The sequence below is a fragment of the Dicentrarchus labrax genome, unplaced genomic scaffold, assembly GCF_905237075.1.
Source record: "Dicentrarchus labrax unplaced genomic scaffold, dlabrax2021, whole genome shotgun sequence".
In the NCBI taxonomy this organism is placed as follows: domain Eukaryota; kingdom Metazoa; phylum Chordata; class Actinopteri; family Moronidae; genus Dicentrarchus; species Dicentrarchus labrax.
The window spans coordinates 20,548,723-20,576,475 of record NW_026136707.1 but is presented as its reverse complement, the minus strand read 5'-3'; the positions used below and the strand labels follow the sequence as shown (position 1 = coordinate 20,576,475).

Below are 27,753 nucleotides of genomic sequence, written 5' to 3'. Positions count from 1 at the left end.
CGTGGCCAGCCGTATGCCCCGGCGTCTGAGCGGGGCGACAGCGGCCTCTGTACACCGTATGAAAACCCTCGGGCTGAGAGACAGGCCGAATGGGAGAACACGGTATTCGTAGCACACCCCCAGAAAGGCGAATCGGAGATATTGCCTGTGAGGGGGGTAAATGGGAATGTGGAAATACACGTCTTTCAGATCCACGGACGAAAACCAATCGTTCGGTCTTACTAGACGCAGCAGTGCCGCATGTGTCAGCATCCTGAACTTGTATTTCCGCAGAAATTTGTTCAGAGCCCGCAGGTCCAGAATAGGGCGGATTCCTCTTCCCCCCCGTTTGGGAACGAGAAAATACCTGGAGTAAAAACCTGACAGACTCTGTTCGGGAGATAAGACAGAGATTGCTCCTTTTTCTAACAGAGAGAGGATTTCTTCCTGTAAGACTCGAGCTGATTCTCCCTGTGCTTGTGACTGTATCACGCCGGAGAAACGGGGAGGTACAGCGGCGAATTGGAGCCTGTATCCCCGAGAAACCGTGCGTAACACCCACGGAGAAGCTGCGGTTGCTTTCCAGCTTTCCCACTTGAGAGAAAGCGGAGACGCATATTGCAGCCTCTGCTCTACCACAGGAGGTCCCGACAGCGGTGCTGTGGCGCCCTCCTGCGGTAGAGCGGGAAAACCACCCCCCGCGGTGCCCGTCGCTCTGCTCCCCGGGAATGGTGATGCCCATCCCGGGGGGCGAGCTGCAGAGGGCTCGGTGGCCACACTGCTTATAGACGGGGTATTTTTGTTCATTTTGGCTTTTTTTGTTATCTGCACCCTCGGCTCGTGGCCTGGCTGTGACAGATTTATTTTTATTTTCACATGTTTGGGGACACGTGTGTATGTGTGTGCTTGTTGACATTTTGCTCGGGGCGCAACAGTGCAAACCTCCGAGGCGATGTCTCTCCTCTCGCGGACCGGTCTGGAGTGGGCAGCGGCGGCGTGGGACGCACACGAACAAGCCAAAACGGTGGGCCTGCGTAACGGGGAACGGCAGGATGCTCCACCCGGGGAGAGGAAGGCTGTCAGGCCGCTCTCTTTTTCTTCCTCGCCTGGGGGACCGAGGCCGCGGCGGTCTGGGGCGGCGGCGGGACTGCGGTCGGGGCGGGAGATTTTCTGTGCCAGCCGGGTCCGGGCTCCTTCCTCGGCGGGAGGGGCGGGACGGGCTGTTGCGGGCGCTTCGGGATCTTGAAATGCGGCGGCTGGGAAGCAGCTTGAGCGAACGATTTGCGCTGCACTGGAGGTGAAGGCGTGGGTGCTTTTCGGGGGAGACAAAGTTTCAGGGCTTCGTTGTCCTTCTTCTTGGCCTCACACCTCTGCTGCATCGTGGCCAATGCAGAGCCGAAAATACCCTCCGGGACGATTGGCATATCCAGTATGTCATCTCGCTCCCTGTCAGTCAAGTTGGCGAGGCTGAGCCATCTAGCCCGTTCCTGAATGACGAGGGTCGCCATCACCTTGCCCGTGGCCTGGACTGAGACGCGCTGGATGCGGAGGGACAAATCAGCGATGACCGCCATTTCCTCCCACGCGTCGGAGTCCTGCTCCTCAGCGGACGCCCCAAACAGCTCTGCCTGGTAGGCAGTGAGGATGGAGAGAGCGCTGAGAGCCCTGGCTGAGAGGGCGGCCGCCTTGTATGCCCTCTCGGTCAGTGAAGACTGGAACCGCTCGGGCTTGGTTGGCAGCGTCGGACGCCTGGAGGAGGCCGCAGATAGCTGGCTCGTGCTGCCCGGGCAGAGATGCGCAGCTACGGGGGCTTCCACCGGAGGCATCGAGAGGAGACCCTGGGCTTCCATCGCCTCGCAGTCGAGGGAAGCTGCGCCCGGGATGGGACTCCTGTTGCTGTACGGGCAGTTACTCCAAGTTTTGGACAGCTCGGCCAGCAACTCGGGGAAGACAGGAAGAAGCTGTTTCACCGCACTACGGGCCAGGGGGAGCCGCTTGCCTTCGTAGCGGGACCGGGTGGGCTCCGCTACTGCAACCGGCCAGGGGACCTCCAGCTTCTCTGCCGCACGTTTACACGTGTGTAGCAGGTCCACATGGAGGGAGGGAGCTGGAGAGCTCACCCCACTTTCCTCCCTGTTGGTAGGCTTCGACAGCTTCGGCTTTTCAGCCGGGGCTGGGGCCACGAAGGTGTCGTCTTCCTCCTCGTCCTCTGATATGAGGAACGAGGTGTCATCGTCATCCTCTGCGAGGCCGATTTCCAGCACGTCTTCCTCGGGAAACGGGGGAGCTCGGAACTGCTCGCACTGGGCGTCCCAGTCGTAGCCAGTCTCCGAACTTCCCCGGCCATGTCCTCGTCTTCCTCCGCGGCTGCGCCTTGGTCAGCGGTGGGGAGAAACGGGTCACGGTCAGCAAGGCTAACTTGGCGGGCTAGCCTGCGTCTGAGGCTCTTGACCGTGAACATTTTGCAGTGTCCACAGGACCCGGGAATTTCGAGGGCTAACCTGGCGTGGTCAACCCCCAGGCAGGTGCTGCACACCGGGTGGGTGTCCTTCCCCGAGATTTTATTCCCGCAGCGACAGAGCCGACAGTCTCCTCTGGTGTGAGGATCTTTAGCGGTCGCCATCTCGCCGACAAGCTGGAGTGCTAGCGGAGAAAAGGGCCGTGGCTAGCTGATGTGCTAGCGTGGGGTCGAGAGGAGTAGCTGGTGTGCTAGCTTAGCTCGACCGACTCGAGCGTCCGTGGTGGGGAGCCGAGAGAAATTCCGCCGTGGAGGGGCCCGGAAAAGAATACTTACTGGTCCGGTCTGATGTGAACGGACAAGGCAGAAGCCAGAGCACAACACTAGCGTCCGGTGACGGAAGCTAGCAAGATCCGTCTGGTGAACAGTTAAGCTAGCGAAGCTCCGACGTGAGATAAGTTCTCAGGTGAGAAGAGGTTTTGAATTGCGCGAGTGTTATCTGCGCACACTATATATAGTAGGTGGGACTACTGGGTGCGGCGCGGATGAACACCTTCACGGCCAATCAAGATTGGCGGATTGAGATAAATGCTTCTATCAGGGCTGCAGGAGGCTGCATCCCATAGCGAGACACCGAGTGAATATTATGAAGAAGAACTAGATCACCCACTGGGGATTATTAAAGTTATTACATAACATGTAATTACAATTCCGTTGGCACTTTTGTCCAAAACAATGAAAGCGTTCAAACCATGTGCCTTTAAATAAGTGATCTATCTAATGAGTCGAGAATACTAAAAGTATCCTTTGAAATTTTAATTTTAATCAGTCTTTTAACTGAAATTTATAAAATCCGAAACCATATATAACCATATAAATCAAACATATGATTTCAAATTTGGTTCTTTCATTTTCTTTCAAAATTGTGCCCACATCTGATTATTTTGGAAACAAAAGTAAACACTGCATAACCCACAAAGGGAAACAGTCCAAAGCTCCTTTTTGTGATTTCTTAACCATGTATAATGTCTGGGTGCTCATTATTCATACGTTCTGTGGCAGTTTAAGAGCCACTCATTTCGCTGCAGTCCCAGTACGTGAACCTCAAACAAAGAACAGCACCTGCACCTCTGAACTTGGAGCTGCAGCAATTTACCAAATAAGACCAAAAAATAAGTGAGATGACTGTTGTGAACACAGTATGTCACAAATAACAAAACAATACAAGGTTTCCCACATGAAACCCGAGACATCAGTGTCACAGCTTATATCACTAACAACTATATAATAATACTTTAAACATGACAGTTGAATACTAGGGGTTAAAATATGATTGGCTGCTCAAGAGGCATCCTGCCCAGGCACATGAAAATTTGATGACACCCGAGGCCATATGGTCCTAAAATGATGAAATTCCACGTCTGTTCTGGACAGATAAATAGGTTATAGTGCCTCCTGAGGGAACAGAAAAGGTGGATCTGCCTGACAGATGTTTGCTGTCAGTTTGCGATGCTGCCCAAAATCCACTATTCTGATTCCACAGGATCCAGGCTGCCAACAACAGTCAGTTGGCATGATGGGAACTTGGAGGAGCAAAGTAGCAAGCATATGTTAGCACTATAGTGGATTAAGAGTTATATGATGGAGTGGGAAGAATGGAGACACGAGACACTTTCACAGATGGTACATGTAATATGACCAAATGAACTGTTCTGGTAGTTGTGGGAATTGTAGTGATTCTGGCTTTTTCCCCACAATCAACAACTGCTGTCTCTTCTGACAGCCTAGTAAGCTAAAAGAAAGTTTATTCTATCATTAATGTTTTAGTTTGATTGATTTCTTTTTAATGATAATCTAAAGAGAGAGATTTCATTACTAATGAGGTTTCTTGAGGCCAACATTTGCTCACTGCACAATCAATTAACTCTTACAGCAGAAAACCCTGCAGGGTAATTACTGGCATGATAAGTGACTCGCTACAGCTCATTATCTATCACTTTTCAATAAGAAAGCATATGTTTTTCACAGTACCAATACTTTCTACTTCTTTGTCTAGTATGAACACACACAGAGAAGTGTACTTTTATGCCCTACGAACACAATAGTTTCAAAATTGTTTCAGTGAAAAAATCCAGAATGAAAAAGCCTGCATGAGTGAAATGGGTGAGACATAAAGTGTTTGTGTTTGTACCTTGCGTTAGAGCTTGTTGGTCAAAAGCGGGCTGAGGGAGTGTTGGTGTCTCATACTGGCTGATATTCTGAGGCAAAGCATGTTGGGTAGTCACGTATGAGTCTGTCACCACAGAGAAAGAGATGCACAGCGATACAACGGGTCAGTCTGGCACTCACAAAAACAAAGACTGTTAGAAAAGACATTTTCACTGTTCTGCATCTAGTAAAGGTTAAAAAGGTAATATGGACTCAACGTGTACATAAAAAGCAGATTACTTGAAACACATTACGAATTACTCTTGTCCTGATGTTATCATTGTGTCCATTGTTGGTGATGTTCGCCCACTGCGCTTATGCAGGTCACTAATCAATACAAACTGTCTCGCTATCACTAGGGAAATAATTGCCTATATGAAACTGTACAAACTGTGCAAACAGAGAAGAGGTTCATAATAACAACAACAACTTTATTGTGAAAACTAGAGATAAAATAGGGGTTATATTAGGTATATTATTGTTAGATTCAGTGCAGCAAGAGTCACTTTTGGGAATGATAAGAAAATACTACACTTTTTAGACCGGTCTCCTTCTTTACATTTTAACACTGTACATCCTTTGTATGCAAGTTAAATTCCAGTCCATACACTATTAAAATGTCATGAAATATGGATAGCTGAGGTCAAGAGTACTGAACCTGATCACAATTGATGCATTTTAAAAATGAGGTAGGTTGGTGTTTTATGAAAGCCAATTCTAAACTAGCCACAAACAGTTCATTGTGAAAAACATAGGTTGATCTGGTTGATTCTGAAGGACAGTGTGATGACCTCTATTTCCAGAGACCAGGTTCTGGTTTTGTAGATAGATTGCTGAAGCTGGAGGTAGTGTACTTTGCCATATTTGGAGTACAAGAGTGCTTGTATACTGAACAAACAGAAGTTGATCAGCAGGACACTTTTTGATCTTTTTGTTCTTTAAGAATTTCTGCCAACCTCATTGAGATATATCATGTTTGCTGTCAATTTGCATGTCTTTGTGTGTGTTTTATGTCTCTTTGTAGTCATGTTGTGTCTCTTTGCGGTTGTTTTGCATCCCTTTGACTTGACTTTCCAACAAATAACATTACAGTCACTTATAATATATATGCGCTGGCCCTGTACCCAGTAAACTTGTTCAGTAATCCATCCATGATGTACCACCCCTGGTCACCCCTGGTCACCCCTCTGGCTCCGCCCCTGCTTACCTTCACCTTGTTCAAGGGGTTGGTCAGTCAGTGGTGCCTCCAACGTCACTTGTTGACCTCCATTCACAACTTCTGTCTGGCCCAGTCCCAGCATGCTTTGTTGGTCTGCTGAGGTAGCAGATGGTTGCTGGAGGGAATCCCCTTCTATTTCCACCTGAATATCATGGGCCACAGTGCTCCCTCCTAAGTGGTCTTCTGTTGACTGGGGCTGCAGCTGCTGGGCCAGTTCATACCTGGTTTGGTAAAAGAAGAAAGGCAGAACCTTAGATTTAAAATAATGATTGATGCATTTGTGTTTTTACACTTTTACTTTGACCTTCTGGTTTGTATACAACTTCTTTGTCACTGCATATCTGATGCTCCAAAGTACGTTCACAAAGCATAAAAAAACAACAAACGCAACCACAAACAAATACACTAACAAAGCCCAAACCTGTGTGTTTTCATGTGCTTCCTGCAGTTGGGTGATGACTTAAAGGTTTTCTGGCAGTAAGGGCACATGTAAGGTCGAATGTCGCTGTGGGTAGTCGTGTGGCGTCGCAGGCTGCCACTGGTGGTAAACGTGGTGTCGCACACCAGGCACTTGTATGCCTTTAGGCCTGAGTGGGTCCTGATGTGAGCCTTTAGGACTCCTGAGGAGGCGAAACCCCGACTGCACTGCACACACTTGAAGGGTCTTTCTCCTGTGTGAGACCTGGGGTGATAAAAAGGATGGCAAAACTAAACTAGTTAGGCATAAAACTGCAGATTCAGTACATAGTTTTAGGTAGGACACACAGTATACAGCAGTAGCATGTCATACAAATAATGTACTTTAAAATATGGAGGTTTTGAGAGCTAATGCTGATATTTTAAATTGAAGTAATATTTATACTGAAATCCTAACATCTTCAGGAAAAGGCGGATCACTTGGCATGGTTTGGTGAATTTGTTATTATTTATTATATTAAATATACATTATTACCTGGTCCATTTGAATCAAATTCCCTGGCATTAACAAAAATAAAAAATTATGTTGTGGTTCTGTTCATCAGTGAATCAAGGGAACTGTCACTAGTGGCAGATATGGATCCTCTGTTTGAGCTACGACCCATTACCATAAACCTGCCAACAAAGAAGATGAATAAAGAGGTGCGACTATCTAAAGGCACTGCAAGGATGACAGCGCCATTATTAAGATGAAGCTCTCAATATTGAAATGAAGACGAATGCTGGGAGTCTGTTATATTGCAAAGGCTAAAAAGTTCAACGAAGATACATAGATCAGACCTGCTAAGTGCTAAGTGCTACTTATCATTCTTAGTGCTGTTTCAATGTCCTATTTTATGCATGACTGACAGGGGCATTTTAAAGTTATTCTAAGTTGAAGTCCTTGTACTCGTTATTCATGTCAGGTGTTAAAACAAGCCAGTGATATAAAGGTATATATATCGAAAGGAACTATTAGGTTTCCAATAATGAGAAAGTCATCTGTTGTGGAGTGAATAGTCTCACACTTTTTTGATCAATATGATGTATATGAGAAAAAAATGATCAGCAGATTAATCAAAAACTTTTTTTTGGGAAACTTTCACATTATGTACTTGACATGCAGTGTTATGACGAAGCTTTACCTGACATGCTGTTTCAGATGGCTTGATTTCTTGTAGGCCTTACTACAGAACTGGCACTTGTACGGCCGGTCGTTGCCCATCACCTCCAGGTATTGTTGGAAGGCCAAACGAGGGTTCTGGGATGGGATGAGGCCTGTTAAGCAATATGTGAACAAGCAACATGTGGACTTCCATGTGAATAGACAATTCATTTTGTGCAGAACCACACAGCAGCAACAGGACAATGCAATCCACTTAATCCCAACGATCAGTGAAACAGTGTGTGTATGTTTGCAATCGTGAACACAGATGCAACACCATCCCCCATGTGTATACGCATGTGCCTGTCTACATGTGCTCTTACCAAAGTCAGTGATGAGGATGGGTTCCTGCAGGGGGATATCAGGCAGAGGTAGGTTACTCTTGGACACTTTGGCTTTGTTGGTTTTTCGGGGAAACTTGTGCTTCTTCTGCTGTAAGCTTTTGAAGTGAGAAGCAATGTGTGTTTTCCTGTGGCCTGATGTACGAAAGATCTTGTCACAGTGAGGGCAGGGGAAAGGACGGACACCTAGGAAAAACGGGGAAAAAATAGCGCTTTTGGAGAATTAATATTTAGAGAATTAGACTGATTCTGACATATGTACTTAAACAAAAAAATCAAAAGATTCTAAAAAATAAGCTAGAAATAATATAAAACATATCAGAATGTACTGTCCCTAAGCCAATCTTTATAAATAATATGAAACTCACACATAAACCAAAAATGTAAGCAAGCTCATATAATTTTATTTAATTTTTGTCTACAAAAGGTTACAAAGCCTTTCAGTTAGCAGGAGACAATATAGATTTCTAAGAAACCAAATTACAGCACAGGAAAAAGAGACAAAGATAAAACTGTTCAGCACCAAGCCTCAGTGAGAAATACAGCTGAGAACATATTATTTAAAAGCCTTAGCTTTGAGCTAACACATAACCGGAACTAAAGTAGACACCTAACATAGACAGTGCCATTACATAGCAATTAGAGAGACAAAATTAATGCACATAATAATTAAACTGTTACACAGTTTTGTTTATTCATACTAATGTTGACATTTCATGTCCAGGGGATGATTCTTTAAGGTAATGTCTCTAAGAAGCAAAAACATAATGATTGCAAACACATAGATGCAAATCAGGGCTCTAGCTGTAGCAGCACCACTATATTTATACAGGTCCAGCTTTTGTAATTTGCTGTATAATTTATTTTACATATAGCCGAATATTAAATGACAGAGGCTGCCAGTAAACTGAAAACATTACGATTAATGTTTATGTATGTCTTCTTTAACTTATGCACACAGTGTACTGTTTAACAGGTGTATGGTGTGACATGTGTAATAAGCTAATAAAGTGAAATAAGTGCGTTCAAATGTGTTCATTTTACTTTGGCTTTAAATGTAACCGTTTCATGAAGTGCACCTGCTTCTCACCTGTATGCAGACGCATGTGTACTTTCATGCTGCCAGAAGTGGAGAAGCACTTCAGACAGCAATGACACTCAAAGGCCTTGATACCCGTGTGCGTTTTCATGTGTGCTGTGAGGGTACTCTTGACAGCAAAAGCTCGGAAGCACTGTTTGCACTTGAAAGGCTTCTCGTGGGTGTGGATGCGAATATGGCGAACAAGATCGCTGGGCTTCTTGAACTCCTTGGAGCAGTATGGGCAGCCATGCCAACGAACACCATTCTCCTCCCTGATGGAGCCTGGAAAGGAAGGCATAGTAAAGCAGCCGTCCAGTGTTTCTGTCAGTCGACAGCTGCAACTGAAAGCTGTTTTCATTACAAATTAATTGGTAATTACAAATCATTAATCGTCCATTTTCGATGACATATTTTCTTATTTACTCTGAACAGCAGCCAGCATACATCATTTTGTAATTGAACTGACAAATATAAAACAAGCATTTATTTTTCAAGCTGCAAATATTTAATCAATTTCAGTTACCTTAATTATAATTGATAGAGTTTTTGTGATACTGAGTAATCCTTCTACCTGGCATTTGTATAGGTTTCTTGAAAATGCTCCTTTTCTTCTCCCTGGCCGGTTTGTCAGGGCCTTGTACTTTTTTGCTTTCTACAGCGGCGCCCTCAGTGGTCTGGTTCTGCGACTCCCTGGGTGTGGTGTCACCCTGCGGCTGAACCACACTCAGCCCGCTGTTCTCCAGAGCTTGCTACAGAAACAGAACAGAAAACGCCATTGCTCAAAAAGGCTTTCACGTACAATGCACTACAGTTATGAAAACGCCAGGCAAATGTTACAGCAATGTAATCCTGAAAAAAGATATACTACTACCTAATCACATAGGGAATTATAATTATTATAGATTCAACAATTTGAAGTACGGCTTGTAAAAAATGGAAATAAATTGACAAAAACTGGCCAACTGAAGCCGTGGTCAAAAGCTCAGTGATAATCACATCGTTTTGTGTTGGAGAGCGGAGGCTCTATTCAACTCTCCAGCTGTACTAATCTATAAAGCCTACTGGTCCAAATTTATTATCATACTGTCCCCTTCTCCCTGGATGGATCGTGTTTCCACCGCTGTGAAAAATCCTGCCTTTCAGTCACCAAAGAAAGGCAACTTGACAGAGCATATCATTTGGGTTTAAACAGATATTATTTCAGGGACATTTTAGAGAGTTTATGGAAAACATTTCTTCTTTTCATCTCTTTAAATATATTCCTAATGTGGGCCCTCACATCTCCATCTAAATCATTTCCACATAAATGGTTCCACTAACATTTTGAGATCTTAACTGACAGTTGCTGATGTGTGTGTATGTGAAGCTCCTGCCTCTGTCGCTGATTGCTTCCAAATGATGAGTTTTTGTCAATTCTCATATCTTACAGAGTTACACTGAGGGTTGGAGCTAAAGCAGTGCGCTCCTTAAAGTCTTGCTTTAAGAGTAATCTGAATATCTGTATATCTGAATCATATGCTGCAGGTCAGGTCTGAGGCATGTGGTTCCAGTGAGCCTGTGGGAGCCTGAATACTACTGAGTTTTCTGATCATCTAATTCATTTAGTGGCTGAATGTCCTTTGCTCACCTGCAGGATGTCCTGGTTGATGGCAGTTTCCATAGTAATAGCTGGCTCTGGAGGTTGGGGCTGGGCTGTCTCTCCGCTGACCTGTTCAGAGAGCTCTAAAAGTTGCTGGATGACATCTGTCACACCGCCCTCTGATCCCCCGGGAGCCTGACCTGTCGTCTCTGTCTCCTATGGGAAAAGAAGAGAGGGAATGGACCAAGAAGGTGGGAAGAAAGAAGATGAGGACCGATGTGACAAAGGACCATTCACAAGACCAGGACATGTCATGATTTGAAAGCTGACTAATTTTTATTAGGGGCTCTGTGGAGCATAAAATTAGCAGGGCATTGGGCATTAGTGAACAAAATGTTAATTAGTGTCTACATCTTTGTGAATCATTGACACTTTGACATATAAATACAGATGGTGGCTACGGTTACATATACAAGGTTAATGTGGTATGTGGATATGAGGCATGCAGCATTTTAACATCACTAAACTGCAACTAATTATTAGTGAAAAATAATGTCGACAACTTATTACACAACGCCATCACTGAGAGGTTTGAGAGGCTCTAAGCTGCATTTTACACTGTATGTCAGTTAGATTAGCTTGATTCATGGCAGACTGGACATTGTTTTACAGCATAAAACTGGAAGAGAGTGCTGTCCTTTTAGTGCAAACGAAGCTGAAGCTTTTAGAGTTTTTGGCAATGGGGCATGGTTGAACTACCAAAATACCAATTGAAAAATGACAATGCATCATTATCTAACAATTGTGAGAAAGAAAAAAAAAAAAAAAAAAAAAAACATCTTTTGAAAAAGAAGCAATGGCTTATTAAGAAAATACAGTTACAGAGACGGAGCCTCACAGCAATCTTGACAGTAGACTTGTTTGCAGTAAATAAAGCAACGAGCAAAACTCATTGGGCTAAAGTATACCTATGGTACTCTGTATCTGTCTCTGTTTCCTAGAATAAGTAGATAAATAATATTTTTATCTCCCTTTTTGAATGAGAGATAGCGGCTTACCACTTAACACAGGAAAAAGAAAGTTAAAGCAGACAGGGAAAATGAAAAGTCATCCAAGTAAGACATATTAATTCCACAGAAACTATTTTAATATGGCAGTAAGCAATCAACATTACTTGGGAAGTGTTAGAACCTTAATCTCTATCTGTGACTAAAAACAGCCACTGACGTCAGTGCTAACATAAATTGCAACTAATTGTGTGGCTAGAACTCTAGTATGTCTCATTAAACGCATTCACTGGGGTCAAAAGAATGAATATATACTCAAAGCGGATGCTGGGCAGTAACAACCTATTTGTTCATGTTTTTCTGCCTACTGTTATCTTACCGGAGTGCTGGAGGGCACCTCAATAACAGAGATGTGCATCTTGCTGATGTGGGCATTCAAACTGCCCAGCTTCTTAAATGCACAGCTGCAGTCCATGCAGGGGAACAGCGGCACGCCTTTAGTCTGTAAGAGAACACAAAACACAAACAAGATATTATCCATGGCTGCTGCGTGTATGTTTGCATGTATGCTCTATTTCAGAAAGAAATGATGATATTATTTCCTCCTATCGCAGTCCAAAGCAAACCCAGGCTGTGGTGTTCAGCAGTGGATGTGTCTGAGCAGGGATGCAGAACCAGGAGCATTTCAGTCGGATTATAGAGTAGTATCAATTAAAACAAGAATGAGGATCTCCATTTCATACAGTGATTAGTTGAGATTATCATATCTTAAAGACAGATACATACTGCATTTGGTCTGTCCTCATTAAGTCAGAAAAATGTGTCTGAAGAAGGGTGATGATCAGAAACTGGTAAATACCAAATAAACTGAAAACATCACGTTGCAGTTGAAGCCGTAAATAATGGCCAGACAAAACCTTGTTTGCTCTTGTTAGTAGTCTAGGCATGAAGGTTTTATGAAGAAATAAAAGTTATATGGATATTTTTGCCTTTTGTCCTCCATAAATTTCCCAGTCACAGGTCCTTGTATTTAACTCAGTAACTCAAGAGTGTATGCTTTCATTTATAGCTATAAATAATGAGTGCTTACAACCGTTGGAGAGTCATTTATTTTGATCTACTTGATCTAATAACATTTGTAAGGAACTGTTCTTGTGTGAATATCACTACCAGGGGGCTTCTGATTGATTATACTCTCATGTAAACAATGCAAAGCAGGTTTGCACTGATGTATGCCATCCCTTTTAATTACAATTGTAAAGTCAATCTTACTTATAAGTATCAGTAGTGTACAGTTCAGTTCTTTGACGACCACTGAGTCTGAAATGGGGCTTGACTTTTGATAGATAACAGTGTGTTGTTGAATTCAAACTTTTGGGGGACACAAACGTCCAGAACAAGTACATGGACATTTGATTGGGTTTGGCAGAGTTTTGGAGTTCCAACTTACGTTTGGAGACTTGTAGAAATTAAGCAGCGAACAGTAAGATGCTGATGTAAGATAAGAAAGAATAGTTTGAAAAAATGAAACCACTGAGACAAGACATCCATAACTGAAATGACAGCAAGGGGTGAGTGGAAAACAAAGTTTTAAGTCATGTTAAAAAAAACTGTCAAAAAATGATCAGGCAATGCAAGAGCAAAATCCATAAAAGCAAAAATCCATAAGAGCAAGTGGGACTTTTTGAGTGTGAAGCAAGCATGGGGAAGTTGATTGCTATTCCATGAGGGACAAAGCAGTGAAGTGGAAGATGAGTGTCAGTGCAGAGGGATTGTTTACAGGAAGTGGAGAGAGTTTGTGAAGAAAGGTTGGCTGAACTCCAGAGCCACTAGAAAGGATGCATCTGGAGTATGTTTTTGAGAGTGTGAGGGCATATGAAAGAGCACCGGTGAGGTGTTATCACTGTCATGATGATAGCTTTGTGGCAGCTGGGTTCAGAATGAATGTGCACAGGTGTAGAACATATGTGAAAGATGGCTGGACACGGGTGGAGTATCATTTCTCATGGGGACAAGATGTGTGTTTTTTACTGAAGTGGTGATCATTAAGTAGGAGCAAAGGACTGTGAACGAATGGAGAGAGGTGGAATAGATGTCATCAGAAGGCAGGTGAAGAGGGAAGGTAGAGACAACAACAATGGCGAAAACATCGGGACAGAAATCAGGTCTACGGAGAAAGAAGAGAAGAAAGATGATGGAGATCATGTTCTGATGTCATTAACTGCACAAGAGAGGCTGAAACATTTGATAGTTGATGGAGCAAGGGCGGTTTAGGCATATTACATTTTAATTTTGTTCATTTTATTCATTAATTTTATTTTAATTATATAACATTTCTTGAGGAGATTGAAGGCAGCTAATTTAGAAAGATGGTTGGGATGGGATAAAGCTTTTTTTAATTTTAACTTTAGAAACATAGATTAAAAGTCCAGACCCACAGTTTTGCCAGTACTAAAGCATTATTCTATTGTTAAACAAATACTCTAATTATCACTGGTGTCAGCAGTAATGCAGTAATGCAGCAGTTGTACCGGACCGTTGTGGTGACGAGGGAGCTGAGCCAGAAGGCAAAGCTCTTGATTTACAACGTCAATCTATGTTCCAACCCTCACCTACGGCCATGAGCGAGTTTGCAGGTACAAGCAGCTAAAATGAGTTTTCTCTGTAAGGTGGCTGGGCTCAGCCTTAGAGACAGGGTGAGGATCTCGGACATCCAGGTGGGAGCGCAGAGTAGAGCTGCTGCTCCTTTGCATTGAAAGGAGCCAGCTGAGGTGGCTCAGACATGTGATTAGGATGACTCCAGAGCACATCCAGCTAGGCAGAGACCCTGGGGTAGACCCAGAACTCGCTAGAGAGATTACATGTCTAATCTGGGAAAGCCTCAGGATCCCCCAGGAGGAGCTGGAAAATGTTGCTGGGGAGAGGGAGGTGTGGAAAACCCTGCTTAACCTGCTGCCACTGCGACCCGACCCCAGATAAGCGGAGGAAAATTGATGGATGGATGGATGGATGGATGGATGGATGGAAATTTGAAAAGTGGAGTTGGAATGGCATATGGTTTTGTTTTGTTTTATTACTTGTATTTTAGAAACATAGAGAAAAAATCAAATTATTCTATTGTTAACCACCATAAAATTATATAAATAATATCTAGAAAATGTGTGCTCACTTCAAAAGCGCAAGTGCAAAAACAGGTTAAAATGTAAATTGTCTGGAAGGGAGTTCTAGCTGAAGTTCAAGCTCTTGAAGCAGTCAGTGTTCAAGTTCAATCTGAAGAACTGAAAGAGTGTTAAGTGTCTGTTGAAGAGAAATAACCAAAAGTAGATGAAATCAGTTGAAGTGTAATTGCTGAAAGCCTTTCAACAAGTTTTTTTAGAAACTTAAGAATCTTTCATTAAGGATCCAAACCCACACTCTTGGTACTGCTAATGCATTACTTTATTGTTAACCGCTATTAATAGCATAGTTGTGAGGGCACTGGTAGCACAATATGCATACAAATGCAACTGCACACTCAAACTTAATTTGTCCATCCCTTTCTGAGATGCTGTGGTTTGAGGAAGTGATTTATAACTTTTATGAAGCAAATGCAAATTCCATTAATAACTTCTATTCTGTAGCTGATTTTGTTTTACTGATTCTCTGTTTTCCTGAGCTGTAGTACCTGAAAATTAAGGTTTTAGATGCAATTTTGTGTGCAGACAGTGTGATTGTCTGTACATACTTACACCCTACACGACCAAACATTTTATTGGATTTAAGTGAGATGATTTTACTCCCTTGGCTCCCAAGTATGAATCTGTTCATGAAATCTATTGCAAATAACGCCTGACCATAATTTATTCATTAAGTCAGTCAATCATAAGGACAAACTCTATCTGGAACAGGAAAGCTGAAGAACACTTGTTAAAATTAGATGCATTATTCAAATGGCCCTGCTGTTTGGCTTTCCAGAAGTAATTCAATCAACTGGCCCCATCACAAGCTTTTAGCGTGGAATACACAATCATGTCAACAAGTGAAAAAAAAATATATCCACCATTCAATTCATTCAAACCTATTTTGTTAAAAAGACATAGAGAAAGTATAATTTGACCAATTGAACACCTGAAAGAAAATGATCAAGTAACATTTCACTTGCGTATAGTAGGTAAAGGTGGACTGAAACACAGTAGATGGGGCAGAACTAAGCTTCAAATATGTGCTTGACGGCATGAATACAACCTGACAGCTCATCAGAGAGAATTAAGTGTGAAGCCTTTTATTTAGACTCAATTAATTCTAAAAGAAACACAATTAAAACACCCCCACTGCAGAAACAAGAAAAGAGGCGTGGACATGTTTCTACAGTTGATTTCCTGTGTTTCTTCTTCAAAAGGTATAATTAAGTCAGTAGCTTGAAACTATTTTGTCCAACAGATATACAGATAAGGTGGAATCTCGACCACAGAGTATAGATCAGTGAAGTGTACCTTATTGCATTGGGTATATAGTCTCACTGCCTACCTGCATGTGGCGTTCATGCACAGTGCATCTTTGAGCAATAAAATGTACAGTATGTGAACTGTATTTTAATAATTTCTATTGATTTCTATTCTGCTTTCTAATTTGAGATGTATGTGGTTTACTTTTTCACACTACCCATTAAATAAAACTGATTTTGTAAAGATAAGAGACTGTGCTTCTATGCATGACAGGCAGACAGAAATTGCTAACTACATCATTAGTCCTGGCCACCATTGGATTATTTTGTAATAGGCTTTCCAAGTATGCGACACTGCTGCCTATCAGATGTGAACATCTGTCTCCTCATACCCAGAAATCTTTGTGTATTTGGGTTGTTTCCTGTGGCACAGATTACATTCTCAAATCAAATGCAGATCTGTCAAGAGATATTTGGTGCAATCCAGTTTTAAATTATATTGTTTTTACAGTAATTCCTCCTGACGTCTTATACATTGCTTTGAATATGCTTAGCATTAAATAATACGATAACCAAGTTCTAAATGGGTTGAATGAAGCCAATTCTCATTGCTATTCTCAGCTACCTCTCTTCAGCAGGATTCTGGGTGAAGTATTTACCTTGCCTGTCAGATTCTATGAATTTACAGCAGCCAAGTCAAGATGACAAAAAGGATGAAAAATAAGGAAGAACCCCTCTGTTAATGTGGCACTTGTTTACCAGAATATGATCCTTAAGTGTAGCTTCAGTGAACGCTGGAAAGCTACAATCACCTCAATATGTATCATATCATTTGAAATCACCTTGGATAGGTTCATACATTAGCCCGACTGGGGTTCAGTACTTCCCCCTGTTTTATTGGGGTTTACTAACGGGACTACAGCCATGTTAGCAAGTCTCTTAAGCTGTACAAACACAAAGTGATTATTTGAGCTAAACGCCAATGGCTCACATTGACGATGCTAACATGCTAATGTTTAGCAGCCATGTTTACCATGTTCGTTTTCCTCATTTGCTTATTTGCACTGAATACACAGTACAGTTGAGGCTGATGGGAATGCCATTAGCTTTGCATTTAGTCATATTCAAATTATTAATATTATTTAGTCAAACAGACCTATGGACCACTGTGACAGCATCTTAAAATTTCAGAAGCCTAACAAAAAAAAAAAGGGTACATTCATTTCTCAGCTGGCACTGGCAGTAGTCAACAAAATTAGTGTGGAGCTTGGTGTGCAAGCACAAAACATCTTTTATACTTTAAGGCTTTGTTAGCTTTTTGATAAAATGCACAGGCACTGAGGATTGGGGCCTATCCACTGATGGGGGACCCACTGCACCTCCTGTGATGGAGACCATTGTGTTGCTTTACAATCAGGCTGCCAGAGAGCTGACCCAGTCCAGACTGTAGCCACATTATTGGAAGCAATCATCAACTAGGAGCTACTCCCGTCACTATCACTCCACCCGTTAATGGGCTTTATTAAAAAAAAAAAAAAAAAAAAACACCAAAAGGACACCCACACACGGGAGAATTCATCATCTGTCAACATGTACATTTGGGCACCTAGGGAGGACTTTGATGTGTCTAACTCTTCTGACCTCTTAACCACAGTTTGGCACTAAGAGGAAGTGACGTGGGTAACAGAGCACAGCGAGAGACCAAAGTCCAGGCTAAATTAGGATGGATAAATCGGGAGGGCTCTTTAAAATTGGTGGCTGTGAGGTGCTTACAAAAGAGAAGAACCAGACGAGGAACAAAGAGCTGCAATTTCATCTCATTCCCTTTCCAACAAACAATATGGCAAGATGTTCTGCTGCATTGAATGTAACAAGCTGTGAGCAGAAGGGCTGGTAATTTAGTGCAGAGTGAAGGAGGTGTACAAAAAGAAACCGAAATATCTCGGACAACAACCCACATAAAAGAAAATGATACTGAATTACCAAAACCTGGTAAACAGCGTGATGAGTCTAGTCTAAAGTATCTGATATTTACTCTCTGAGATGAACAGCAGTATGTGCAAGTCCGTCTTGACTGTCTTAAGGCTATGTAGTTTTTGGTTTCTTGCTCTCTTCTTGGTTGATGAAGACAGGGAGCAGACAGGGGAACAAACACTGGACTATTAGCAATCATTTCAATTTAAATGCACGCTTTTACTAAAGCCGTTCAGACTGAGCTCAGCCATTCTATACCCAACGGAATCACTTACAGATCAGTGTTGTTTTACAAAATGTTCTATTTTTAGTGTAGTGCTAGTTAGTTAGTGAATTAAGTGTTATGGTTTTAATTTCCATGTAAACAGAAACACACACTGCAACAATTCTGTCCAGCAGCTGATCCTCATTAGCCGTTGAAAGAAAGTCATGCATTTCCTAAACAAATCCCTTCATTCAAGTATTAAATGAGACGAGAACAGATATTTCTAGAAATTCACCACATAAATGAAACTGCATTCATAACAAAATCAACTCGCATTCATTTAAACAAAGGTTTTCACTTGTTTAACAGATGCTCTTTAGCAGATGATAAAAGCTGACAATCCTCTTGGTTGTTATTCGACTGAAAACAAATCAATAAGATGTATTTCTAATTGTTGCTAAATTCCAAGAGGATTTTGTGAAGATCCAAGTAGTGCTGGATTTGTCTTTCCATTTCAAACAGTGATGAAAATGTATAATGTGCAATCTGGAGATGTAATCTAAGGTCACTTCAATTCCCCTACTTTCAGTCCACCACACTGCAAGAACACTGACAGCAAGTGCTGTCACTGCTTCACTTTAATTAAAACCTGCACAAAATATGGATGGAAAAACAACTGGTTAAAATGTAAACTGTTTGTTTTGTGATACCTTGTTTTAGTGCTGTGATACACACTACCTAATCAAAGTTTACCCAGTCACACAGACATATTTCCATCACTGTATCTGTGGTAGTAAATATGAGTATTAAAACCTGTAGTACTGTGCTCTTACCTCTGAATGAACTCGTTGAACGTGGGAGTGCAGGTTCCCCTTCTGGGAGAAGGAAGCAGGGCAGAACATGCAGAGGTGAGGTTTCTCTCCAGTGTGTCTCACCATGTGAGTCTGCAGCACCACCTTCTGGTTAAATGCCTTGCCGCAATGTGAGCACTTGTAGGGCCTCTCACCTGAGGGGAAACGCACACATGGGTCAAACAGCTGCCATTAGGATGCTGGAAACACTGATGGCAATTTGACTTACCTGCAATTTCTCCAATCTCAATTAATGACATTAATTTATTAAAAGGTAAATAATGAAGTCTAAGGGTAAATAATGGGGGTTCTTTAAGATATCCTTGATAACTACTCTCTATTGTTTAAATCATATTACTTCTAGTAGCCTTTGAGGCTGATTACAGCATTGGATATTTAAACCAATAAATGACTGCGACTTTGTTTAAGCAGAGACATTCACTTTTAAAAAATGTATTGACTCCAGTGTTTGTTTTTTACTAAAACGGCTGTTTCTTTCCTTATTATTTCAACAAAATTTGACAAAAACTCATTTATCAAGATAAATGAGTAAATGTGATGAAATGATAAACACTAAATGAGTGTAAATCTTATATCTTAAACATATTACATTTATATAATCATATTTGGTTGTATCTCTGTTTTTAGATACATTTAGATAAAAAACACACAACACCCTGGTTGTGTCCATCTTAAGGACAAAAAAAAAAACAACAAATTAGACTTTAACCTGCTGGCTCCCAAGTACAGAGTCTGTGTAATGTCCGATTGAGCCCATGTGTGAATAGAGCAGATCATTGTCTCGAAAAAAGTGAGCTTGCATGACTGCTGCACAGATTGTAGTTGCTTCATGTTCTTTTCAGCAGGCCTGTATATTGCTTTCCACTCCCTATGTTAATATTGTAGATATGTCCTGGTTCTCAGGACATTGACTGGAGTTCAGATGAGGAAACAGCTAGAGAGAGTAAGAGAAAAGGCGTACTGTGTGTGTGTGTGTGTGTGTGTGTGTGTGTGTGTGTGGTCTCCCCAAGCGACTCTTCACTTCATCAGCTTAAGAGCTGTTTGAGATTCGAGGCACAGAGGAATCAACTCCATCCACCATTAGTCATCCAGTCAGCCAACCAAACAAATTAACATGTGTATGATGTGTAAACAACATGTGGGTGGAGGCTGCTGGCTACATTACCTGAACCCAGACTGGCTGAACAAGAATCCACACAACAATATTAGAATCAAACAGCATATCGAAATTCTACCCACATGACATTTCTGCGTGACAGCTGAGTGATGAACGGAGCGTGAGTTGGTGGTCATGGAGTTAACTGAGGAAAAACTTGAGGAGAGGAAGTCCAGTTCAGAAAGACAAATGTGAGACTTCAGTTATATAATCCTGCCTAGAATTAAGTGTAGGGGCTGTAAAGAAAAACTGAAACCAAGAAACAAAACTGCCAACTCTCCTGTTTGTGCCACTGCTGCCCACACACTCTCCTGCAGCGCCCACGACCTGCGCCAGCGGAACAGCAGGCTACCGAGCCCCCACCAAGTACAACCTGGTGCCAGTGCCCACCCACGTTAGTAAACATCAATTCGGGTTTTGTGGAACCGGCGGAACAACACCGTCCATATCATTACATTAGCTCTATGTAACCTAAACAGGTCACCCCCCCCCACTCACCTGTGTGTATTCGTATGTGCCTAACAAGCTGGCTGGGCTTTTTGAAAGCCTTTCCACAGTGATGGCAGCTGTTTGTGAACCCACTGCGGTCAATGTTTTTCTTGTAGTTTCTGGAACTTGAATTGAGCGGCCTGTGGAAGAAGTAAACACAACAAAATGTCAAATTGGTTTTTAGGCAAAGTAAGTCTAGCACTTTTCAATAGGATCTAGGAGAAAAACATGTGGCGATATAAAAAGACACATTAAAATAGGTATGTAATTGGTTTTGCGTACAATAGAGGGTCATCAAAATGAACACAGTACTGATTATTAATATTAATTTGCTTTGCTGCTTTTAACCCTGGCAGGATTCAATATTGTTCTGCTATTAAAAACATGTGTACTGTAGGTAAAGTGGGAAAGACTAATGTACCAACTCTTTCATGTTTCTTTTATTATAACGATGACATAGCAACTGACACAGTGACAACACAAAATGTATCATTTAGAGTTAGATAGGAAGAAATTAAAAAATGTATGCTTCCAAAAAAAACTTTGTTGTCACTTAATGGGAAAACCAATAATACATTCAAAAGTGGTGACTTTAACGTACTTTTGCGTTGGCTTATTTGGGCCTTTCCTTGCGCTAATGAAAAACTGCCTGCCATGTTCAATTCATGAGAGTGAATGAGAACGTATAAAGCTGCAACATTCTGTTCACTGAATGCCATGGCAGACAGCACATGTCCTCATGCAGTCAATAAAAGCCTTTTAGAAATATCAAATATTACAGCTGGATGGAAATTCATTCCTGAGTGCAATTTGTAAATGATTTAAACTACTAACATAGCCAGGGAAATTATTTATTTGTGTTGAAGGGATTATACTCAAAATCTTCTGAGTCATTCTGTGAAATCTGCAATGAAACCGGCTCTCTCTCAGCTCTACAGAACTGCTCACACACCAAAAACAATTTCACAGAGTCAGAGTAGTTTTTTTCTGAAAAGTTTTAGTGTCTCTTGATAGTCTAACTTCTGTTTCAGATGTACTTTAGACTCTGTATCCTTTAAACCATAAATTTCCTAGAACAAGATCCTCAAGGTTGCTTTTAATAGCTGTTGGATTCATTTCTAACTTCAAGCAGTTTTCCTCCTGACTTGTTCAAACGAAATAAATCAGCTTCTACAACCCGGCCTGACCTCATTTTGACGTGACTCTTCATGTGCTCCTTGAGGTGCGCAGACGTCTTGAACTCCTTTTCGCAGGTCTTGCAGGTGTAGACCTTGATGCCAGACAGCTCTTTGCGGTGCTCGTCCAAGTGCAGGGAGAGCTGGCTCTGAAGAACAAACTCATCTCCGCACTCTGCACAGATTAAATTCTGCAGGGTTGGCGCAGCAACAATGGTAGAGGAGATAAAACAGAGGAAAAACAAGTTCTTCCAATCATGTAGCAAAGACAAATCAATGATGGGTTTTTACGTCTGATCGGTCGGCTGACTAACCTCCTCCTTCTCGTGCAGCATGACATGGGATTTGAGGCTGGCGATGCGGGAGAACTTTTTATTGCAAACCGGGCAAGTGAAGTCGGACGTGGTGTGTGTGGACCTGTGGAGTGTGAGGTTGAACTCCACGTTAAACGTCTGTGGGCACTGGTCACATCGATGAGGCTGAAAAGGGAGAGAGGACAAGTTAAAGAAGGTAGTGAATAATGCAAGTGCAAATGATCTCTGGCATCTCCCTGTGCAATCCAGGGCTTGTTGCTCTTAATTCTCACTCTTGGTGGAAACAGAACGATTGACTGAGGTGCTACTTTAACTGACTTCAACAACTACATTTGCTGTGAACCTGGAAAGCTGCCTCCCCACACACTCCCCCTGTTCTACTTAATAACAAGTCCCCTAGAATAATGGATGGACTTCTGCAAAGTAACAGGTGTGTTAAAGCATAATATTTCACTTTATCATCCAATCATAAACTATTTTTTATGTGCGGGTAACGTGTGTTTTATGTGGCTCAGCTTCAGACAGAGGGAGAAACAGAAAGAGAGAGAAGCCACAGTGATATACAAGTACAGAATATTACCAGACAACATCAAAAAATCATTTCCCACGAGTCAGAAATGGCCCCAATATTAAATTTGGTTTCTGTTAGAGAGAGCTGACTGACTTAATTTCGGAGTACTTTGTGAATGCGGTGATGGCCGAGAGCAACGCTGACGCCGGTGAGGGTTACTCAGAGTGGCGGACCCCGAGGCCACTGCTCTTCAGCCTGGAGAGAATGCCTTTGTAAGTAAATATAGAGGCCTTGAAATTGAAATGGCCTACAACTACAGGTGCGGCTGCAAATGACGTCCTATTATCGTCTTTTCCTGCCAGAAGAGGCGGTCAAGAGGAGAGACCAAATCCGAGAAATGACAGAACTTTTCCTTTTTCTGACATTCCTGTTAAAAGCGATGAGTGAAGAACCTAGCTCCACAATCCTAGATCCTAACCAGGATCTTAAAAAGGGGAGAGGGTACAGATGTGTGTTTTAAACAGATGATAAACGGGGATAAGAGGGCGCACTTACACTCTAAGTGGTAACTACTCAAACACAAATTCAGAACTACAAAAACCTGCATTATTCAACAGGAATTCACGCACATTTATTCTGTACCTGTTCTTAAAATATGCATTATTCATTTAAAATATAATTTCCCCAAGGACAATCATCTGCTGCTCCTTGGAGGAATAAGCCCCCCCTCCCCCCAGAGTAGCCACCAAAAGCTGGAAACACATCATCATACTGTGCCTTCACCCAACAGTTTAACACATTACAAAGCACGGAGTGGCTCTAAAACTTAAAAACAGATAGCAGAACCCTCTGACTCATCTGGTGACTCAGTGGGTGCTCACTGTGAAGATTCAGGTCTTTGAGTTGGTGTGGAATGTATTTTAGAATGTAGAACCACAAAATATGGGGGGAGGAAATGGAAATTCAAACAAATAGCCACTGAAACCGATTCACTATTATTGGCCAGCAGCATAAAAAATTAGCTGTGATTCAACACCCATGAGATGAGGGTGTAATATTTACTGTGCTATTTTCTGGCGAGTCAGGGGGACGGGGGATGAATTAGGCAACTTTGGTCCTTCTGTAGCCCAATTTCAGTTTCCCTTCTGTCCGCTATAGCTGCTTTGCAACAGCACAACACAACTTGAATGACTCACAGCAAATCCCAATTAATTGAAATATTATCAAAATTGCAATATGGCCACATTCAATATCCAAATTGTAGATGTTGCCATTTTCTGATAAAGGTAAAATGCATGACAAACAGTATTATAATGAAGCACTGTAGTCCTGCAGAGATGCCCTGGCCAACACATCTTGCTTCCCAGATGTAAGAAAACATTAATGTTTGCGGACCCCAACAAGTGTCACATCATCATGATTTTGAAAATTGTAATGCACAAATGATCATTCCCACTCATCCTGAATCTTACAGCAACCACAATATCTGTCACAATAATCACATAATACATTTTTTACCATATTGTACAGCCCTAATTCACACAAACTGTAGTTAACCTTATCGGATAAACATTTTAGGAACTACCAAAAATCTTCCACCTTGATTTGTCATTCATCCAGGAGTCAGACTATGTCACTGCAGTTCAACAACAGTTCCCACTGTTCAAAGTCCAGGAGCTGAGAACATGTTGTGCTTGTGCACTCCATTGCTTTCCAGACACAGCACAAGACATGTCTTACACCGCTCAGCATCAGGTCTCATTCAGCAGTAGTTTATTCAATCCACTCGACTGAGGCTGCGCTCGTTTATATCTTCAGTATAAGCAAACACCTAGTTAACTGAAAACATAACCTCAGTTCTTGATGAAGAAAATATGGGAGAAAATTCACCATGATGCTAGTAACAGCACATTTCAGAAGCTTTGGAAACACCTGGCACCAAATACTGTGATTGGCAGATGAAGTGGAACAATGGCATCTACGGCAGATTTTTAACTTCCACATTGTGAAAAATCATCAGAGCTGAAAAATTTAGGACGCCTTCAGCTTTGATGTCGTCATGTGAAGATTTTTCTCTTTTCCCACAAAGTACTGAGTTTGTGTTGCGCTTTGTAAAAGGTAATCCACAACAGGTCAACTGCCATAAAGATGAAGCTTCCTGTTCCAGTAAAGGCTTGGTCACCTCTCAGTTGGCCAGCTGCACTGTGAAAACTGCTCTGGTATATAGCCTGTGGTTCCTGGCTTAGCATTGTATTGTAGCATCTCCCTGAACTTTTGGTTGCTAGAGGCATCAAACATGAGCCTTTTCAACCAAACTGTATGCAAAAAGGCTGAAATCTTGAAAATTGCCCTCACTGGTATTGGAAATGCCATTAAGCAATTAGTCATTGCACATTTAGTTTGATAGATCTTGCCTGAAGTGTAATTACTATTTCAGAGCATAATGACAATTACACTCAAGGTGGCCTTAAACAAGGCACTTAAATCTCAACTGTTCCAGTGGAGCTGTTTAGAGGCTGATAATAATAATAATAATAATAATAATAATAATAATAATAGTGTGATTCAACTGGGCAGCTACCAGTGACCAACAACAACTGGATGCAGTTATATTTGCCAGATTCAAGATCTCTATGTGTGCAATTATTAGAATAGAAATCTATGTGTGACTACAAGTGCTATGATTGTTGACACTTCCGTGCAGTACTTACCTTATCGTTGAGCTCATGTTCGCGGAGATGCTTCTGCAGCTGGCTCTCAGTGGTAAAGATCTGAGAGCATATTGTGCACTTCTTGTCCTTGAGCTCTCCATCACTGAAACTTTCCGCCTTAGCATCACTGGGATCCGCATCTGATCAAGTACAACAGAGGACACTTCAGTATCTTAACTTGGTTCAAGAGGATTGCGACGGAAAAAGAACAGCTGAAGCAGATATGATACAGTACATTTCCTACTAGTCTTTTCAGCTAGACAGCTGCTGCATTCAGTGGCTTTATGTTTAAAAAAATAAACTGTCCAAAAGCAAAGGTTTGTGTTTATAATATTTTTATTTCCATCCTATTATATGAATGTTCTCTGAAATTTCAAAGTAGCGGTAGATGTTGATGTGGACACACTATGACTTGCATATGAATTTATTGTTTCTTAAAGTGGGGGTTTAAATACTTAAATGAGTTTTGGACAGGTTAGTTTCCCTACACACGAAGGGAAAAAAAGACTCAAAGAATTAATGAGAATGTGTGTTCTGACACAGGTTTTTGATTTCATCACTTTGAGTTGTTTTTTTGTTTTGTTCACTGAGATCCACACATTGATAAAATTGCAGAACACCACACAGAGCAGAAGGATATGACCTGTTACTGACAAATACCAAGACTAACAATGACAGCAACTGAGCCTGCTGATATTTATCAATTATTTGACAGATAAATCTACTCTTATAAATATAGTGAAACCCCTATAATGGTTGTTTTTTTATCCCTGTTAGGGTGGAAACGTTAAGTATCACGCCCACTAAAATAAAAGTCCTTTATTGTATGTTATAAACATTATTCTTTACTAAACGATACTTCTCAAAGTGATGTGTCTGCCAGCAACATTACGTTTTTAATTCTTACTTGCAAATGCATTTTCTGCCGTATGTAAAGAAAATTAAAAAAGTTCTATTATATCATGCTTGTCTGTGAACCTGTTGGGGTGTTTTAGACATAACTTTTTACATCTGTATTCAACAGTTAGCTTCCACACGCTCATTTTGGCCGTCACAGTAGAAAGCATTGCAAAGACAGTAACGTTATGTGGCTGATTCATATAAAGTCAACCCAATATGATGAGATGTCAATACAGCACTAACGTGAGTGCGTTTTGTTCTTGCTCTCGACCTTACATCCATCCGCGGAATCGTGTGTGAACGCTTTTAAGTTATACAACTAACGTGTCATCATAACTGAGCTAACCTAAATATTATAATCCGGCGTTGACACCAAAAATGCTAGCAAACTGAATGCACCCACAACACACTTCAATGCTCCTTCGGGTCGTGTCAAGCCGTGGCCGTGACCGCTTGTTCTGGCCGTACACAACGGATCCATCAGCAACTGGACAGCCTCGCTATAGTGCCTCGCAAAGATAAAAATAACAATGGCCAACATTTTGGCGTGTTAGCCTCGAAGCTAACGGTAGCGAAGCTAATTAGCAACAACAAGCTAGCGACGAATATCTAATAAACAAAGATTAAGAGTAAAAAGCATACATTGACCCACACTAAACAATGCCGCGGTTCTCCTCCTCACGGACACCAATTTAGACTGGAAGCCAATAAGAAGAGGCACCGAGATGTTATTAATATCATTCCGCCTCAATCACTCCTTCGCCGCACAAAGCAAAGCCCACCCGCAATACTATATCCGGGGACTATATACACTACATTGAAGTGTTATTATAAAAGATACAGAGATGTTTGTCCAAATAATACCAGGTTATTTGGATAGCCCAAAATCTGCATGTTTTATTCGTTGCATTTTGGTACTTGTTACCTGTTTCGTCGCTGCTTTTAACTCTCAGTTTGCGAGGCCGGCCCCGCGGCATAGTTCCAGTACTCAGGGCGGGTGTGCTGTGAACGATTTGCTTTTCAAAATGGCGACTCGGTCATCTGTAGACAGCATCGTACCCGTGAAGACTCCCAGCTGCACGGAGTAGGGAGACATCTACCGTCTGGTTCGTTGTACATGCACCTTCAGGTACAACTTTTTTGTTTACTTTTTGTTTTTCTCAACTACTGAAAGTATAAGTTAGGAACATGTGTAAATGTATTTTTAAAATGTTTTTAGGAGAAATGATAATTGACAGTATATGGCACCTGTAGCTATTAGCTGTATATAGACCCTCAGGTGCCCTGAAAGCGGAGTCTGTTTGTTTGTGATAATGCAGCACTAAAGCACATTAATAACTGATATAATAAGGCCCCAGGCATCCACTACATTATTATGTGCACTGTCAAACATATGTCATAATTAACACAGTGCATATTACTAAATGTATTTCTGTTTACCAGGGAATTAATAGGGGCCCATAGCTCATACTGTATTTGCCCTGCAGCCCATGTATAGGCCTACAACCGCAAATAAGTGTAAGATTTAGT

At 41.8% G+C, this 27,753-nt stretch overlaps 1 protein-coding gene across 2 annotated transcripts in view; it reads right to left on the bottom strand.

The window, feature by feature from the left end:
• The window catches only part of LOC127367144 (zinc finger protein 236), a 59,534-nt gene extending 32,277 nt beyond the window's left edge, over positions 1 to 27,257 (bottom strand). The window contains exons 1-15 of one of the 2 annotated variants that reach the window (XM_051406728.1): positions 27,149 to 27,257; positions 25,324 to 25,463; positions 22,102 to 22,266; positions 21,800 to 21,978; positions 20,622 to 20,752; positions 18,929 to 19,101; positions 11,873 to 11,995; positions 10,535 to 10,702; positions 9,479 to 9,656; positions 8,917 to 9,189; positions 7,809 to 8,012; positions 7,466 to 7,598; positions 6,286 to 6,546; positions 5,853 to 6,085; positions 4,629 to 4,730 (exon numbers count right to left, since the gene is read on the bottom strand). In XM_051406728.1, coding sequence (XP_051262688.1) covers positions 4,629 to 4,730; positions 5,853 to 6,085; positions 6,286 to 6,546; positions 7,466 to 7,598; positions 7,809 to 8,012; positions 8,917 to 9,189; positions 9,479 to 9,656; positions 10,535 to 10,702; positions 11,873 to 11,995; positions 18,929 to 19,101; positions 20,622 to 20,752; positions 21,800 to 21,978; positions 22,102 to 22,266; positions 25,324 to 25,463; positions 27,149 to 27,200 — 2,515 coding nt within the window. In that variant the 5' untranslated portion in view covers positions 27,201 to 27,257. The remainder of the gene's footprint in view (positions 1 to 4,628; positions 4,731 to 5,852; positions 6,086 to 6,285; positions 6,547 to 7,465; positions 7,599 to 7,808; positions 8,013 to 8,916; positions 9,190 to 9,478; positions 9,657 to 10,534; positions 10,703 to 11,872; positions 11,996 to 18,928; positions 19,102 to 20,621; positions 20,753 to 21,799; positions 21,979 to 22,101; positions 22,267 to 25,323; positions 25,464 to 27,148) is intronic. The other variant, XM_051406729.1, reaches the window with a different exon arrangement.
• Between the last annotated feature and the right edge of the window lie 496 nt (positions 27,258 to 27,753).